The following is a 15,860-nucleotide window of genomic DNA, read 5'->3' on the forward strand; positions in this document are numbered from 1 at the left end:
CCGATCCAAAACTATGTTATCCAAATCGCTTGTGATGACACATATGCCGCATCATATTTGTCTAAAAAGTGTTAAAAATTTTGATTCAGTCTTAAAGTATATGTAAAGTGAAATAAACATTGGAAAATACAGGAAAGGAAATAATACCAATGCATTCAAGCAAACTTCTGACCAAAGGTGTGTTACACAAGGGAAAGCTTTGCTTTCAGATATTTTGTAAAGGAAAAAATTGACAATTTTATACTTGCATAAGCCTAAGAAAGCTAACATCACAAAAAACAAAGACAACACTATAATATCTAACCTTTTTGATAAAAGTTGTAGAACAAGGACATTTGAATTTAGAATTCGAGGTCTCTTCAATTTCTGTGCTTTTGAGTTTGACCTCAGGCTCAGGAACAAAGGGTACAGCAGTTTTTGAATCATCTACTTTGTTGGAACTTGAAGCAACAATCTTGGTTTTCAAGCAATCTGTGTTAGAAAAAAGTGAATATGTGTCTATTTTACCATTATAATACCAACTTGCCAATTTTAGTCTTAAAGTTGAATCGAAAATACCAACATTAATCAAAAAATGATTTCCTTGCAAGATTTAGGATGTTCCTTAGAAAAGTACTTTTTAAAATCACCAAGATAATTCAACTAACACACATGATAATCTGACTGCTGACTGTTCAACATTGCAGCAACAAATAACATATGTATAGGTATGTATTTAGAAACCGCTTGCCGCATAGTTCAGAGAGTATAGAGGTGCTCATGGGTATGCCAGGGAGATCAGCAGGAGGTGGGCACCATAAAAGGTTCTTGAATTTGGAAAAAACGTCATCTTGAATCACCTCATTGATATTTGTTGGCTTCACTTTTGTTTTATTGAGCCAAGCTATATCTTGCCCCACAGCTCTTTTGATAGTTTGGATTCTGTGCAATGTTAATAAATGATCAACATCATCATAGTCAAGAAGCCCTCTGACATAGTTTATAACATAGTTTCCTGCAGCAAGTCTTTTATGCTTAACAAGATCTTCAAACCATTTAACTAGTTCAGAATGTTCTGGGATGCATTTCAGACTAAAGATATTATCTTTTTCTCTTCCAGGTTGTAGTTTTTCCACGCACGAAAAGCGAAATTTTTTTGTATTAATGTCTTTACTTTCATAAGCATTCTTACGAGTATAGTTTTGAATATTTTCTTTATTGAAAACAAATGAATTCTTTTTTAAATCCGTCATCTATAAGAAAAGCTGTTTCTAATTATGAAAAATATATGAATGGAAACAGATGGAAATCTAAGTAGAATATATGTAGACATATACAGCAATCACGAGAAATACAAACACTAAAAACTACCCAAAATCCCAACACGAATATAATGTAATCTGGAGTCCCCGACTTGCGACAGGTGCAGCGGCTTTAAACTTGTTTTAAGGACGTCCAACACTCAGCCTCCCCCAGATTCCATAACCCTGAACTGACCCGCAGTCCAAACAAACCAACAAACATAAAAACAACACACACTTGCACACAAATATACAGAAACATAAAAGACCAACAGACAAACAAACAAGTTCACAGTGACAAGTAACAATACATAGGACAAAAAACTTGGACTTCAAAAGAAAATCTGGTTCGGCTTTCTATCGAGACAAACTCCGGCGTTTGAATAATCGAGACAATAACAAGAGTGCACAAATTTTGAACGCGCCAGTCAGTTTAGCTTCACAAGTTAGGAAAAATGGCTACCAAAAACAGTGAATACTACTCAGAAGAAGATTTCGATGTAATTTTGGCAGCTCTAGAAGAAGAAGATGAAGCATTTGAAAAAGAACTTCGTACTGTGGTGGAAGATGTAAGTTAGAATTTAAAACCTCAATTTTTGTGTGAGAAAACAGTGTTTTTTTTTCATGCTATTTTACTGCACAGATGCACAACACACAACAACACAAACAGCTCTTTCAAATGTTCTAATTTTCTTTACTTGTTGAAAACAATCACCATATATATTGAGTAGTATTGTGTTAGTGTACATGAAATTAATGCGGTTTATATTTCTTGCCTTTATTCAGGTTAGCAAATGTGAAGTGACTTGTGAAATTTGTCAGAAGAAATGCAAAAGTCGATCTGGGTTGAAGCGACACCAAACTGTGCAACATGTCATTAAAGAAAACCGAGACATTGCTAAAGTGAAAATATTGACCATTAAAGAAGTCCTCACTAAAGAACAATTGAAAATTTTGATTCAAGAAATTCGAATTGCTATCATTGATAATGGATGCTATCCAGAAACAGTCAAAGTTGAATTGTCCAATGAAGTTACTTTTAGTGACAAATTTTTTGATGAAATATCTACAATCTACAATGCGTACCATAAGAATGGTAATACTGAAAAACTTTATACCAGTATCTTCTCAAAACCCATTTTGAATGCGCAAACATATTTTGGTCTAGGAAGAGATGTGTCAACTTTAATTGTCCAAAAACTTGCTGACCGATTCACTGCCCTGCGTAAAGAGCTAACGACAGAGTCTCTTGAGAACGGAGACGATTTCGATGATTCTGAACCATGGGTACCGTTGTCCTACCGACCGCTACCTGAACTTTCGGAAATGGAGAAACATGGTTTGAGGTATATTGGTGGCTATTGTTACAAAAAACTTTACAAAAAAATGAAAAATTCCAAAGATTGGAAATCATTGTATAATCAAATGGCCATTGCATTTTTGGAGGCAGGCCGGGATAATGATGTCACTGATACCTTTTTGGATGAAATCAACCGAGGTGGTCTGTGGAAAGTTTCTACAACAGCTGAAGACCTTTTTTTGATTGTAGAGGCAATCTTTAGAAGAAATACAAGTCAAAAAGGACTAAGATCTATTGACACTAAAGACATTTTATTTTCTTTGTAAGGGAAAAGTCACCCGTTGTCTACTTCGAAATAAGTTGGAAATATCAACTCTTTAGGGGGGGGGACTTCAGGGGTCTTAAATACCGTCATACCGACAAAGTTTTGGGTCAAATACTGTAATACCGTCGGTGAAGGAAGCCTAATACCTATACCGATATTATATTTATGTTTTTTTTTTCGAAAATAATGAATTTTCGGTTATCAAATCTATTGTGTAGTAACAAATTAGAAACTGTACAAACAAGTCTTGTACTTTATGAGGCCCCCCAGTCAACCCTCAATTCAGGTATTCACGCACAAATTTTTGCCAATTCACGTATTCATGCGCGAAAAAAAAACATTTTCACGTTCACGGACCAATTTTGCTTTTACATCTTTGGTTAAACGATTGTGACCTTATTGGGCAAATAATTGTCTCTTTCGGAAACAACAAAGACAAAAGAGAGAATTCAGCTGATGTTTATTCTCACCTCTATTGAATAGTAATATTTTTGACACATTTCACTGATTACTCAAATAAACAGCAATCATCTCGTTAGAAATTTCAAATTGATGTAGAAAAAAACAAAATTTTACCACACCATACTACTTTTAACGAAGTTAAAGTCACCCATAGCATTTAGATATCGACTTCATTCTTTTTTTATGAGATTCCCAAAAGATCAAATTTAAAAGGTGTCTTAGGATTTTATTTTTAACCGAGTTGTTTTTCCTCAATTTACAGATAACTGAAAAAATCACATTTAAATTTACTTTTTTATCGATATTTTTACAGAATTTAGGATTTAAAGAGTTGAAGTCAATTCCAAAAAAAATCCCAAGATACTTTTTTAGTTCAATCTATTGGGAACATAGTATCGAAATTACTTTTTCAAAATTCAAAAGCTAAATGGGTGACTTTAACTTCTTTGAAGTAGGTAAGGTTAAACTTCTTAAGATTTTAATTATATCCTGCCCAGTTTTTTAAATTCAGCTGAAACTTTTGGCTTTCAGAAAATATACACTTTTGATATATAACAATTTGTTGTTCTATAGATATGATCAATTAAAGAGAATGTGTCAAGAAAGGTGAACACATACCTTAAACAGATTGACCTATTCTTATACCAAACATTTTCGCCAACATAGAAAGTTTTTTGCTAGTTTTGTGACCTTATTCTCGTCGACTTTTTAAGGCCTTTTTACAGCTACCTTAATGTAGATGTTTTTATACACTTTGGTATCATAACTTTTCAAATTTTGAAACAAGTTTTTCTTGTCTGAACAAAGAAATTGCTTTCGTAATAGAGTATCCTTCTTATACTAACATTTTTTTTTATTGATCTTTAGGCAGTTCTGTCTATAGAAAGAATCCCCAAATGATCAACACAATTTCGTAATGCGATGTACAACAAAGGAACATTAATCTATTATCGAAATTGTTCTAAAATGATCCCTTTGGGAAAGCTTCCTCTTAGGAAACACATTCTGTTCACTTTCGTTCTCTTTACTGAGAACAAACCAGGCATTTACGAGAGAATAAAAATATTCTTAATAAAATGTCTTTTCTATTCCCTTAACATGGCGTCCAATGTGTTCCTCGCAATAGGCGAACATTTTATTAATACTGCAGAGATAACAAAGTGTTCAAAATGACAAGGGAACACTTTGTTATTGTCGCGGAGAACACTTTATTCGATTATCTAAATAACTAATTCGTCCCATTAGAGTGTGAAAACTTTGGACGTACATATCAAGAACAAGTTATATCTATGTGCGTAACTATGTGTTCAATTAACCAAATGAACATATTGATTATTGAATTGGGAATGGCTTATTCTTTCAATGAAAGGAATGAATTGAACTGAAAGAACATAGGTATATTTGAGACAAAATCTTTTAAGATCATAGAAAACGCTTTGTTCTTTTAATTTTGGAATAGTTAGATGTTCTCATGGGAACAAAACATTTTTAGTGTAAGAAACATTTTTTTCTCCGTAAATGTCTACTGCTTGTAACAGGGAAATGAATCTAAAGGGACACGGCCTGAATGAACGTCTTTATTACGTCAAAAAGATCAATATGATCTTTAAAAGGAATATTTTCAAAACAATGGCTTATTATCAGCATGCCGTTTACATTTTAGAACACAATAAATTTAATCGAATAGCCAAATTTTTGAACCTTTGCCTTGTTACCCGTCGTTGCTCGTTGTTACCCTTTGTTGCGCATTCTATGAGACTTAGATGGTGTCCGTGAAAAATTACAAGTCCGAAAAGTACACCAAATCATAACATCTTTGATTACAACATTATTGTAATATTTTTGAAAGAAATATTAGGAACACAAAGGGCTGTTTGAAATGATAAAAGTGAAGTCTTTAGGGATTCAAATTGGCGGGAAGTGTCTCTGTTTGGCGGGAAAAAGGTTGTTTACCCCCGGAAAACAAAAAAACCAATCAGAAAACAGAATTTCTAAAGCTCAAAACATTTTTGGAATAGAGGACAATGAGTAACCCCCTGAATTCAATTTTAAAGTGAACCAGTATGATATAAAAATGATCCCTGATCATTCGTCAGTTATCAAGGGCTGAAATGGCCCACCGGAGGGTGCTCTTTGTAGACTGGCGTTCAATCAATGGATCAGCCAACGGAAAAAGGAAGCTGTCATTCAATGGAAATGAAAAAGGTAAATACACTTGTCCAGCAAAACTTTGCCTTCATTCAGATTTTGCAAGTACGAGAGGTTTAAGGAAACATATAGACAATAAACATCCTTGGTACTACTACTTCGATGAACAGCCAGACGTTAAACGAGAAGATGTTGAGCTGAATCAGCCTGCTTTCAAAAGAAAGGCGTCAACCAGCTCGAAACCTTACTATTCAATTGATGAGGGGATAGGAAAAGCGTTTTATAAATGGCTAACCACTACCTGTGGCGGAGGCAAAAATGAAAGAGAATCAAAACAGGTCGCAAAACGCGCTATGAAGTTTTTGATGAGCAGTACAGGGGACAACGAATCTTTAGCATCCCTTTCTTATGAATTAATTGATTGTTGTCTTGGCTCAACAACCATTATATTGAAATTCTTGACTGTTTTAGAGGATGAATGGAAAATGTCTTCTTCGGGGGCATTGAATTATGTCAAAGCTATTTTTGATTTAATGGATTATAGAAAGGCATTTGGAATCAACGATAACAAATTGAGGTGTTTTACGATTACTGAAGTTTACTTGAGAAGGGCGAAAGAAAATTTGCGAAAGAAGAAACGACTTGACAGCACTCGGAACTTTGATTTGGAAAATTTGATTGGACGTGACAGCTGGGCAAGCCTTGAGGAAATGGAAAGAGTCATCCCGTACCACATACCCCACTATAAAGACATCGTCAATAAATGTAAAGTCCAACAACCTTTACCAAATAAGCAGGAATTGACATTTTGCACTCGTTTCATCACTACTTTCTTGTTCTTAAGGGTCAAGTGCAGTAGACCAATGACATTCCAATATTTAACCTTATCAATGATCGCAAAAGCAAAACAACAAACCGATGGTTTCATTGATCAAAGAGAATTCAAGACTGCAGGTAAATACCTTTTCGATACACTCATTTTAAGTGAAGAAGTATTTACTATACTAGACACCTACATCGACTTTGTGCGACCCCTTTTGAACCCATGTTGTGATTATTTGTTAGTATCTACAACAGGAGGTCAATACAAATCCTTGACTAATGCCATGACCTTACTTGTGCATCGAGCCATAGGAAAGTACATTCATCCAACTCGATATAGACAGATCGTTGAGACTACAAGTGCAGATAGATTATCGAAATCGGAACAAGAAATTATCTCTGAAGATCAAAAACACAGCTCGGAAGTTGCAAAAGTGCACTACAAAAAGAAACAATCGAGAATGGTGGCAACAGCAGGTCAAAAATGTATGGAGAAAATGCTGGGAACAGCTCGAAAAGACCAACAAGACACGGTATCAGAGGTATTTAGAGACCTAGCAGCTATATCGAAAGCTCCCAGTCCCTTAGTTATTGGCCAAAATCCAGGACCTTCTCGTTTGAATACGATTGGTACTCACACTCCCTTTACTGTTGATTCAGACGAAGAGGAGTATGAAAATTGTAGCTTAGATGCTCAATGTAGAGAAGTGAACAGTATAATGCAACGTGTTCAAACTATGTGTTCGTCCGCTGTTATGCCTACTATCGATCATAATGATTCTGCAGAAGTTCAGATGGAGATTATTAGTTCTGTTAGAGCTTCAACGCCTGGAAAACCGTCTACATATGATAAGCCAATGATAAGCAAAAGTGTTACAATAAAGAGGGAGATAGCTTCGAAAGAGGTAAGCAACAAGAAAGTAAAGTTTTCACCAGAAGAGGATGAAATGCTGTTCAATGGAATAAAAAAGCATGGTGAAAAAAACTGGGCCGGCATTATTCGAGATAAGACTTTTAATTTCCATCGTTCTAGAACTCGAGATTCGTTAAGAGTACGAGCTGATTCGGCTGCATTTAAAAAATTATATAAAAAGTAGATATTTTTCGTTTATTTCAGCATTGGCCGCTGACACACCATTAACTTAGAACTGATTTAAGCCTTTCTGAAATTTGAAGCTGCTCAAGAAAAAAAGGTTTTCGCAATTTGTGTAAATGTTTAATAAAAGGGCTACTAAAGATTCTCAACTAATCCAAAAACGAACCCGCTAACATTCAAGTCGTTTTATTATTTTTTGTTTGACTGTCTTAATTTTTTGAGCATATTATAACGTTATTGTTATTGTCAAATTGAATAAATGTATCAACCATATATTTGTTGTAGTTACAGTATTTGTGTATAAAAATATTTTCTTGACAAAAAGGAATGATATGAATAAAAACTGACTTATATTTCTTTTTCATAGAAAAAACTTAAACAAAAATAATGGAGTACAGTTCCTCGTCTTCAAGTGAATCCGACACGACCTTGTTCGAAAAACTAAGTAAGGGTGAGACACGCCAAAGAAAATTTAGAAATGCCACATTAAAGCGAAATCCTCGAGAGGGTATGTGTTTGCTTTCTGATGACGAAAAGTCAAGCAACGAAGATGAGAACATTGTTGCTATTGTTACAGATGATGAGTTAGAAAATATTCCCATTGAAATTTTGTCAAACTCCACGCTTAATTTGATTTCTTTGGATGATGGCGAATACGAGCTTGAAAAATCGATTATGGAAATAGATATGTAAAATTTTGAAAGTACTTGTCTAAAAATCACAAATATTGAGAAAAAAGGAACGATTGCTTTTATTTGAATTTCTGTCCTTTTATAAATAGTGGCACACTTCCTAATCATGTATAACATGTTCGTTTTAATCTCATCACATTTTTTTAAATAACCGTTGTTGCAAAACTTTTGAATTCTTGAAAAAAAGTCTGAGTCCAAATTTGAGTCTTGTCACCCGTTGTCACCCGTTGTCACTCGTTGTTACCCTTGTCACACTTTTTACAAAACTTTCGAAAAAGTCAAAAATATTCTAAGTCCAAATTTGAGTCTTGTCACCCGTTGTCACTCGTTGTTACCCTTGTCACACTTTTTACAAAACTTTCGAAAAAGTTGAAAAATATTCTAAGTCCAAATTTGAGTCTTGTCACCCGTTGTCACTCGTTGTTACCCTTGTCACACTTTTTACAAAACTTTCGAAAAAGTTGAAAAATATACTAAGTCCAAATTTGAGTCTTGTCACTCGTTGTCACCTGTTGTCACCCGTTGTTACCCTTGTCACACTTTTTACAAAACTATCGAAAAAGTTGAAAAATATACTAAGTCCAAATTTGAGTCTTGTCACTCCTTGTCACCTGTTGTCACCCGTTGTTACCCTTGTCACACTTTTTACAAAACTTTCAAAAAAGTTGAAAAATATTCTAAGTCCTAATTTGAGTCTTGTCACCCGTTGTCACCCGTTGTCACTCGTTGTTACCCTTGTCACACTTTTTACAAAACTTTCGAAAAAGTCAAAAAATATTCTAAGTCCAAATTTGAGTCTTGTCACCCGTTATCACCCGTTGTCACTCGTTGTTACCCTTGTCACACTTTTTACAAAACTTTCGAAACAGTTGAAAAATATACTAAGTCCAAATTTGAGTCTTGTCACTCGTTGTCACCTGTTGTCACCCGTTGTTACCCTTGTCACACTTTTTACAAAACTATCGAAAAAGTTGAAAAATATACTAAGTCCAAATTTGAGTCTTGTCACTCCTTGTCACCTGTTGTCACCCGTTGTTACCCTTGTCACACTTTTTACAAAACTTTCAAAAAAGTTGAAAAATATTCTAAGTCCTAATTTGAGTCTTGTCACCCGTTGTCACCCGTTGTCACTCGTTGTTACCCTTGTCACACTTTTTACAAAACTTTCGAAAAAGTCAAAAAATATTCTAAGTCCAAATTTGAGTCTTGTCACCCGTTATCACCCGTTGTCACTCGTTGTTACCCTTGTCACACTTTTTACAAAACTTTCGAAAAAGTTGAAAAATATACTAAGTCCAAATTTGAGTCTTGTCACTCGTTGTCACCTGTTGTCACCCGTTGTTACCCTTGTCACACTTTTTACAAAACTTTCGAAAAAGTTGAAAAATATTCTAAGTCCAAATTTGAGTCTTGTCACCCGTTGTCACTCGTTGTTACCCTTGTCACACTTTTTACAAAACTTTCGAAAAAGTCAAAAAATATTCTAAGTCCAAATTTGAGTCTTGTCACCCGTTGTCACCCGTTGTCACTCGTTGTTACCCTTGTCACACTTTTTACAAAACTATCGAAAAAGTTGAAAAATATACTAAGTCCAAATTTGAGTCTTGTCACTCCTTGTCACCTGTTGTCACCCGTTGTTACCCTTGTCACACTTTTTACAAAACTTTCGAAAAAGTTGAAAAATATTCTAAGTCCTAATTTGAGTCTTATCACCCGTTGTCACCCGTTGTCACCCGTTGTTACCCTTGTCACACTTTTTACAAAACTTTTGAAAAAGTCAAAAAATAATCTAAGTCCAAATTTGAGTCTTGTCACCCGTTGTCACCCGTTGTCACTCGTTGTTACCCTTGTCACACTTTTTACAAAACTTTCGAAAAAGTCAAAAAATATTCTAAGTCCAAATTTGAGTCTTGTCACTCGTTGTCACCCGTTGTCACTCGTTGTTACCCTTGTCACACTTTTTACAAAACTTTCGAAAAAGTCAAAAAAAATTCTAAGTCCAAATTTGAGTCTTGTCACCCGTTGTCACACTTTTTATACAAAATGTGTGACAACGGGTGACAAGGATACTAATCATAAATATTGTATAAAAAAATGTGACAACGGGTGACAACGGGTGACAAGACTTAAAATTGGACTTAGAATATTTTTCAACTTTTTCGAAAGTTTTGTAAAAAGTGTGACAAGGGTAACAACGTGTGACAACGGGTGACAACGGGTAACAAGACTCAAATTTGGACTTAGAATATTTTTTGAATTTTTCAAAAGTCTTGTAAAAAGTGTGACAAGGGTAACAACGAGTGACAACGGGTGACAACGGGTGACAAGACTCAAATTTGGACTTAGAATATTTTTTGACTTTTTCGAAAGTTTTGTAAAAAGTGTGACAAGGGTAACAACGAGTGACAACGGGTGACAACGGGTGACAAGACTCAAATTTGGACTTAGAATATTTTTTGACTTTTTCGAAAGTTTTGTAAAAAGTGTGACAAGGGTAACAACGAGTGACAACGGGTAACAAGACTCAAATTTGGACTTAGAATATTTTTTGACTTTTTCAAAAGTTTTGTAAAAAGTGTGACAAGGGTAACAACGAGTGACAACGGGTGACAACGGGTGACAAGACTCAAATTTGGACTTAGAATATTTTTTGACTTTTTCGAAAGTTTTGTAAAAAGTGTGACAAGGGTAACAACGAGTGACAACGGGTGACAACGGGTGACAAGACTCAAATTTGGACTTAGAATATTTTTTGACTTTTTCGAAAGTTTTGTAAAAAGTGTGACAAGGGTAACAACGGGTGACAACGGGTGACAAGACTCAAATTAGGACTTAGAATATTTTTCAACTTTTTCGAAAGTTTTGTAAAAAGTGTGACAAGGGTAACAACGGGTGACAACAGGTGACAACGAGTGACAAGACTCAAATTTGGACTTAGTATATTTTTCAACTTTTTCGATAGTTTTGTAAAAAGTGTGACAAGGCTAACAACGGGTGACAACGGGTGACAACGGGTGACAAGACTCAAATTTGGACTTAGAATATTTTTTGACTTTTTCGAAAGTTTTGTAAAATGTGTGACAAGGGTAACAACGGGTGACAACGGGTGACAACAGGTGACAAGCCTCAAATTTGGACTTAGAATATTTTTTGACTTTTTCGAAAGTTTTGTAAAAAGTGTGACAAGGGTAACAACGGGTGACAAATGGTGACAACGAGTGACAAGACTCAAATTTGGACTTAGAATATTTTTTGACTTTTTCGAAAGTTTTGTAAAAAGTGTGACAAGGGTAACAACGGTTGACAACGGGTGACAACGAGTGACAAGACTCAAATTTGGACTTAGAATATTTTTCAACTTTCTCGAAAGTTTTATAAAAAGTGTGACAAGGGTAACAACGAGTGACAACGGGTGACAACGGGTGACAAGACTCAAATTTGGACTTAGAATATTTTTTGACTTTTTCGAAAGTTTTGTAGAAGGTGTGTCGAGGGCTTCTTTTGTATTCGTTCAAAAGAAGTACGGAGTGAAAGACCAAGGGGTATATGAGATAGATAAATGACGACATATATTTTTTTCAAACGTGTTCTTCATCAGAGGAGGATATAATTAGTGCTTCTTCGTATGGTACACATGTGTTTGTTTTGAATAAACTTTTCTGTAATGCAGCCTTATCATCTTTTTCGTCCGTAGAAATTTGTATTGTAGTGGTCGAGTTGAATGTAGGTTGGAAGAGAATTTCAGGTTTTATATCTCCTGTTTCACGACTATCTAGAGTTTTTGATTTTTTCGGGGCTGAGACCGTTAAAGCTTGCTCTAGTTCACTCTCAGTATCGCTTGAGCTAACGATTCTCGACAAACGCCTTTTAACTGATTTCGAAGTTGAATTTTCTTGATTGTTATTTCTCAGTTTAAGGAATTGAGTTATGTGATTGCCCGAATCACTTTTCGAGCTGCTGTTACCAGTGACTTCTTTTGAAGGGGTGGATGTGCTCGTTGAAGATCTCTGAACGGGTGGTGTCAATAACTCGTCTAAATCACATTCGCTTTCATTTGCATCACAAATGTTGGAGATACGCTGAGTTAGGGTTGTTGATTGTGATTCCTGTGATTCTTTTCTTTTGAGCCATGCCTCGTAGAAGCTGTCCACACCAGTCCAACTGTTTGCTTTTCTAATGTTGTAACTAAAAAATAAAGGTTGTAATGGTTACATTTTGACAGGAATAAAAACTTTGATTAATCATTGAGTTCTAGTTTGAGTTCTGAAAAGATATTCATTTCTAGAAAGAATGAATTCATAGCTTTTTGATTCTTTAAAGGATATGCGTGCACAAGTGCAAAACGTTTTTCTTTACAGTTGAGCCTGTTGATCTGAATCACTTGTCAAACAGTTTACTAGATCAAAAATGGATTATAGAGGCATTAACCCTATTTTTATCAGGGGGGGGTGTTTTCCACCAGGCTGGCACTATTTTGCTAATAGCTCACTGAAATTTTTTTTTAACACTCTGAAAGTTTTTGACTTTTAATATAATCCTAATAGCAGCATGTATACCAAATTTTACAATTATACACCGACCAGATCAGGTTTTATGACTTTTTTGTGCAGGCGTATCATAAAATCCAGCTAAAACCCTGTAAAATCCCAAAAGCTTAAATGTAGCATAACTTTTGATCTAGGCATCCAACTGACTTCAAATTTTGACAGGTTTTAGGTATCAATAATAAATTTTAAAAAATATTTAAAAATTTTCAAAAACTGCTGACGTCATCAAAAATGACGTCATTGTTTTTTGAAAAAATTTACTCATTTTCTGCATGGATTTTAAACGTCAATTTTATCAGTAATATAAAAACCGGCAAATATGTTAAAGATATTTATTTTGCCTTTTAGAAATTCAAAACAGAATTGAAAAATCTCCATTCGTTTAACTTTAATTGCTATTTTATTGAATAGTACTTTTTCATTGGTCAGCGATAAGTGTGAAAGTTTGTGATGACGTCATCACCTTTATGATGACGTCATCAACCCAAATTTTTTTCTATGAACTTCTTTTATGGTAGAGAACAATTCTGCCAAATTGCAAGTCCATATCTTTTCTAGAACAAAAGTTATGCAAGGCTGGTGGAAAACACCCCCCCTTGAGAATACAAAACCCGAAAAAGCCTGATAATAATAGGGTTAACCGTTTCAAATCTTCTTTGTTGATGGGTAGTTTGGACCAATCTTCATCCGTTAGCATTGTTAGCTTTCTCACAAGGGGGTCGACTCGTTTTATATCAGTTGTGAAGTACTCGTGGTCCTTCTTCCATCTCTTTGGGTCACTCTCATCCGCACCGAGAAAATACAAATCCATGTCTTCTGAAGTAAAAGTTTAATGCTTCCTCTTCTGATTCAGACGATGTTTCTTCTGCGTCCTCTGAAGAATCTGTTTCGAAATCTGAATCGGCAAGCAGGCTTTCAGCTAAACCATCATAATCATTGTATGCAGCGCCCATCCTTTCTTCATCCCTCTTTAATTTAAAAACATCTTGGTTCGAGCAACTGTCAAATAAAGGCGTGGTCTTTAACACCTCCGAACAATAATGAAATACCTCCATGCAGTGGTTACGAAGCCAATCTACAGAGGAAAAAATATATTTTTCTGACTAAAGATGTTGGTACTCAAGGAATAACTTTGTAAAAATGGCTTAATACATCTTAAAATTTACCCAATAAGATTTAATTTATTTACCTCCAACACTGGAATCTTCATTTGGAAGAGATTTTGTCCTGAAACACCTCAGTCGTTTATATACAGCCCTGTTGTCTTTGTCTCCTGGAATATTTTCGTCGTCTTCGCTGTCCATATCATTTGATTCCCATTCGGATTCGCTGGACTCTTCCGTCTTTTTACCAAATCTAGGTTTCTTGTTTGTGGTAATGAAAAAACCAGACTTGTACTTGATCTTCTTGGCCGACTTATGTTTTTGTGAGAGCATTATTAAGCCACCTTAAAAAGTGTAGTAATAGTATAAATTTAAGATATACAAATCAATTTCAGTGAACATTTCAAGCCAGCCTCAGACCAGATGTGCAGTGTTTTATAACTATAACGAATTTGAAAAAAACTCCCAAAAAGTTAGACATTAGTATTTTTATACCTTGAAGGACACGTTTAGCTTCTTCACAGCTCAAGCTATTTGATGACCATTCGTCCATAAAAACTATTTCTGTGGATTCGTTGATCATGTGACCAGCAAATTGACTCTCCTGTGTCACACCAGCAATGTGGTCTGTTCCAATGATTCCTATAAAAAATATAATGTCAGCTTTAAATCATATTGCACTCTTGATGTTTGATTACCAGCCGAGCCTAATTTGAATGAGGACAACGAGTAAAGCAGATAAAAATGGTTACCTTGAAAGACGTAAAACCAGCTGGTTTTACCGGAATTTGAATCTCCATAGACAAGAAGTTTTCGTTCTTTTATTGGAAACATTTGATGGAGCAGCAGTTGGTAAAACTTTTGTAGAAATTCCAATCTTTTTCGCTTTCCCGGAAAACTGTTGAAAATTCCTATGAATTAAAACAAAAGATAAATCGTTTTAAGAACATCCAACATTTTTGAAGCCTTACCCAGGTGGCACACAACGTTGCTTCAACGTTTATCTAACGTTAATAGCGTCCATCTAACGTTAGATGAACGTTAAAACAACGTTATGTACCGGTAGGGTAGGATGTTGTTAGCATTTTGAGCTTCAAGTCTAACAATGTTCTTAATGTGTTCTCATTTTCACTATTTTTGAATAGTTCTCTTCATTTTCCTAAAAGGAATTCGGTACTTTAGAGTCCGCAAAGCCTTGAAATGTTTTAACTTATTTTACATTTTGACAATTACAGCCTCGTGTTCTTATATAGTTTGTTCTTATGAAAACGTGTGATAGACTTCCGAAATGTTTTTATTTAGTCCATAACTTTGATGAGCAAAGCTTTATTCATTATTAAATTTTCTAATCCTAGAGAGGGGAGAACAAATTTGATGTGATTCTTACAAAAAATATTCATAAACAAACCTTGGACGAACGGTAAGGGGTATGGAACACGGTCTGATTTGTAAACATACTTCACGAAGGCTCTTGGAGAGTGATGCTTGTCAAGGGATTTCATCCTAACGAATCTTTTTTCAGCTATCAGAAAAAGGGTTCCTGGTGGTAAAACTTCCACAGCATTGAAAAGGCGAGTGATTGGCCTGATAAGACCACATGCCGGATCCGACAACAACTCATTTACTTTCTCGAGACAGGTAGTCAATAATTCGGCTATTTTATGTTTCTTCAAGCACTTCATCAGAAATTTCTTCACAGTAGTACACAAAACATATGTGAATTTTGCCTCCGGAGGTTTTTTGTACACCATTCCATCACATAAAGCATAACCTTTTTTGACCATATGCCTCTCCACTTCGTGAATGGCAAGAAGTGTCTTATTTGTGGGCTTCGGTCTGGACACCACAGCAACTGAAATAAGAAGATTATTTTAAAATTGCTCAAAATCATATAAGGCATCTAACAATCTACAAAGTATTTTTAAGACCTATAAACTTTATTTACAAGTTCTTTGTGTCACACAATTTCAAAAATAAAACTTTCCATACACACCCTCGTGCCACAGCTGTATTTGAACCAGATAGGACATAACTAAAAACTAGAACAAGGAGGGCATAATTTACCTTTATCTGAAGATTCGTCAA

General features: G+C 35.0%; 1 protein-coding gene and 1 long non-coding RNA gene across 2 annotated transcripts; one reads left to right on the top strand and one right to left on the bottom strand.

The window, feature by feature from the left end:
- The first annotated feature begins 1,615 nt into the window (after nucleotides 1-1,615).
- On the top strand, nucleotides 1,616-2,960 carry LOC136821445 (uncharacterized). Its single transcript, XM_067077678.1, has 2 exons — nucleotides 1,616-1,849; nucleotides 2,067-2,960. Exons 1-2 carry the CDS (start codon nucleotides 1,736-1,738, stop codon nucleotides 2,904-2,906), a joined length of 954 nt encoding a protein of 317 aa, XP_066933779.1. The 5' UTR covers nucleotides 1,616-1,735; the 3' UTR covers nucleotides 2,907-2,960.
- Nucleotides 2,961-14,091: 11,131 nt separating this feature from the next.
- LOC136821446 (uncharacterized) lies at nucleotides 14,092-14,622 on the bottom strand. Its single transcript, XR_010848744.1, has 3 exons — nucleotides 14,528-14,622; nucleotides 14,271-14,417; nucleotides 14,092-14,119 (listed from the first exon to the last, which is right to left on the bottom strand). It is a non-coding gene; the product is annotated as an uncharacterized lncRNA (long non-coding RNA).
- Between the last annotated feature and the right edge of the window lie 1,238 nt (nucleotides 14,623-15,860).

The sequence above is a fragment of the Clytia hemisphaerica genome, unplaced genomic scaffold, assembly GCF_902728285.1.
Source record: "Clytia hemisphaerica strain Z4C2 unplaced genomic scaffold, Clytia hemisphaerica genome assembly, whole genome shotgun sequence".
Lineage (NCBI taxonomy): Eukaryota > Metazoa > Cnidaria > Hydrozoa > Leptothecata > Clytiidae > Clytia > Clytia hemisphaerica.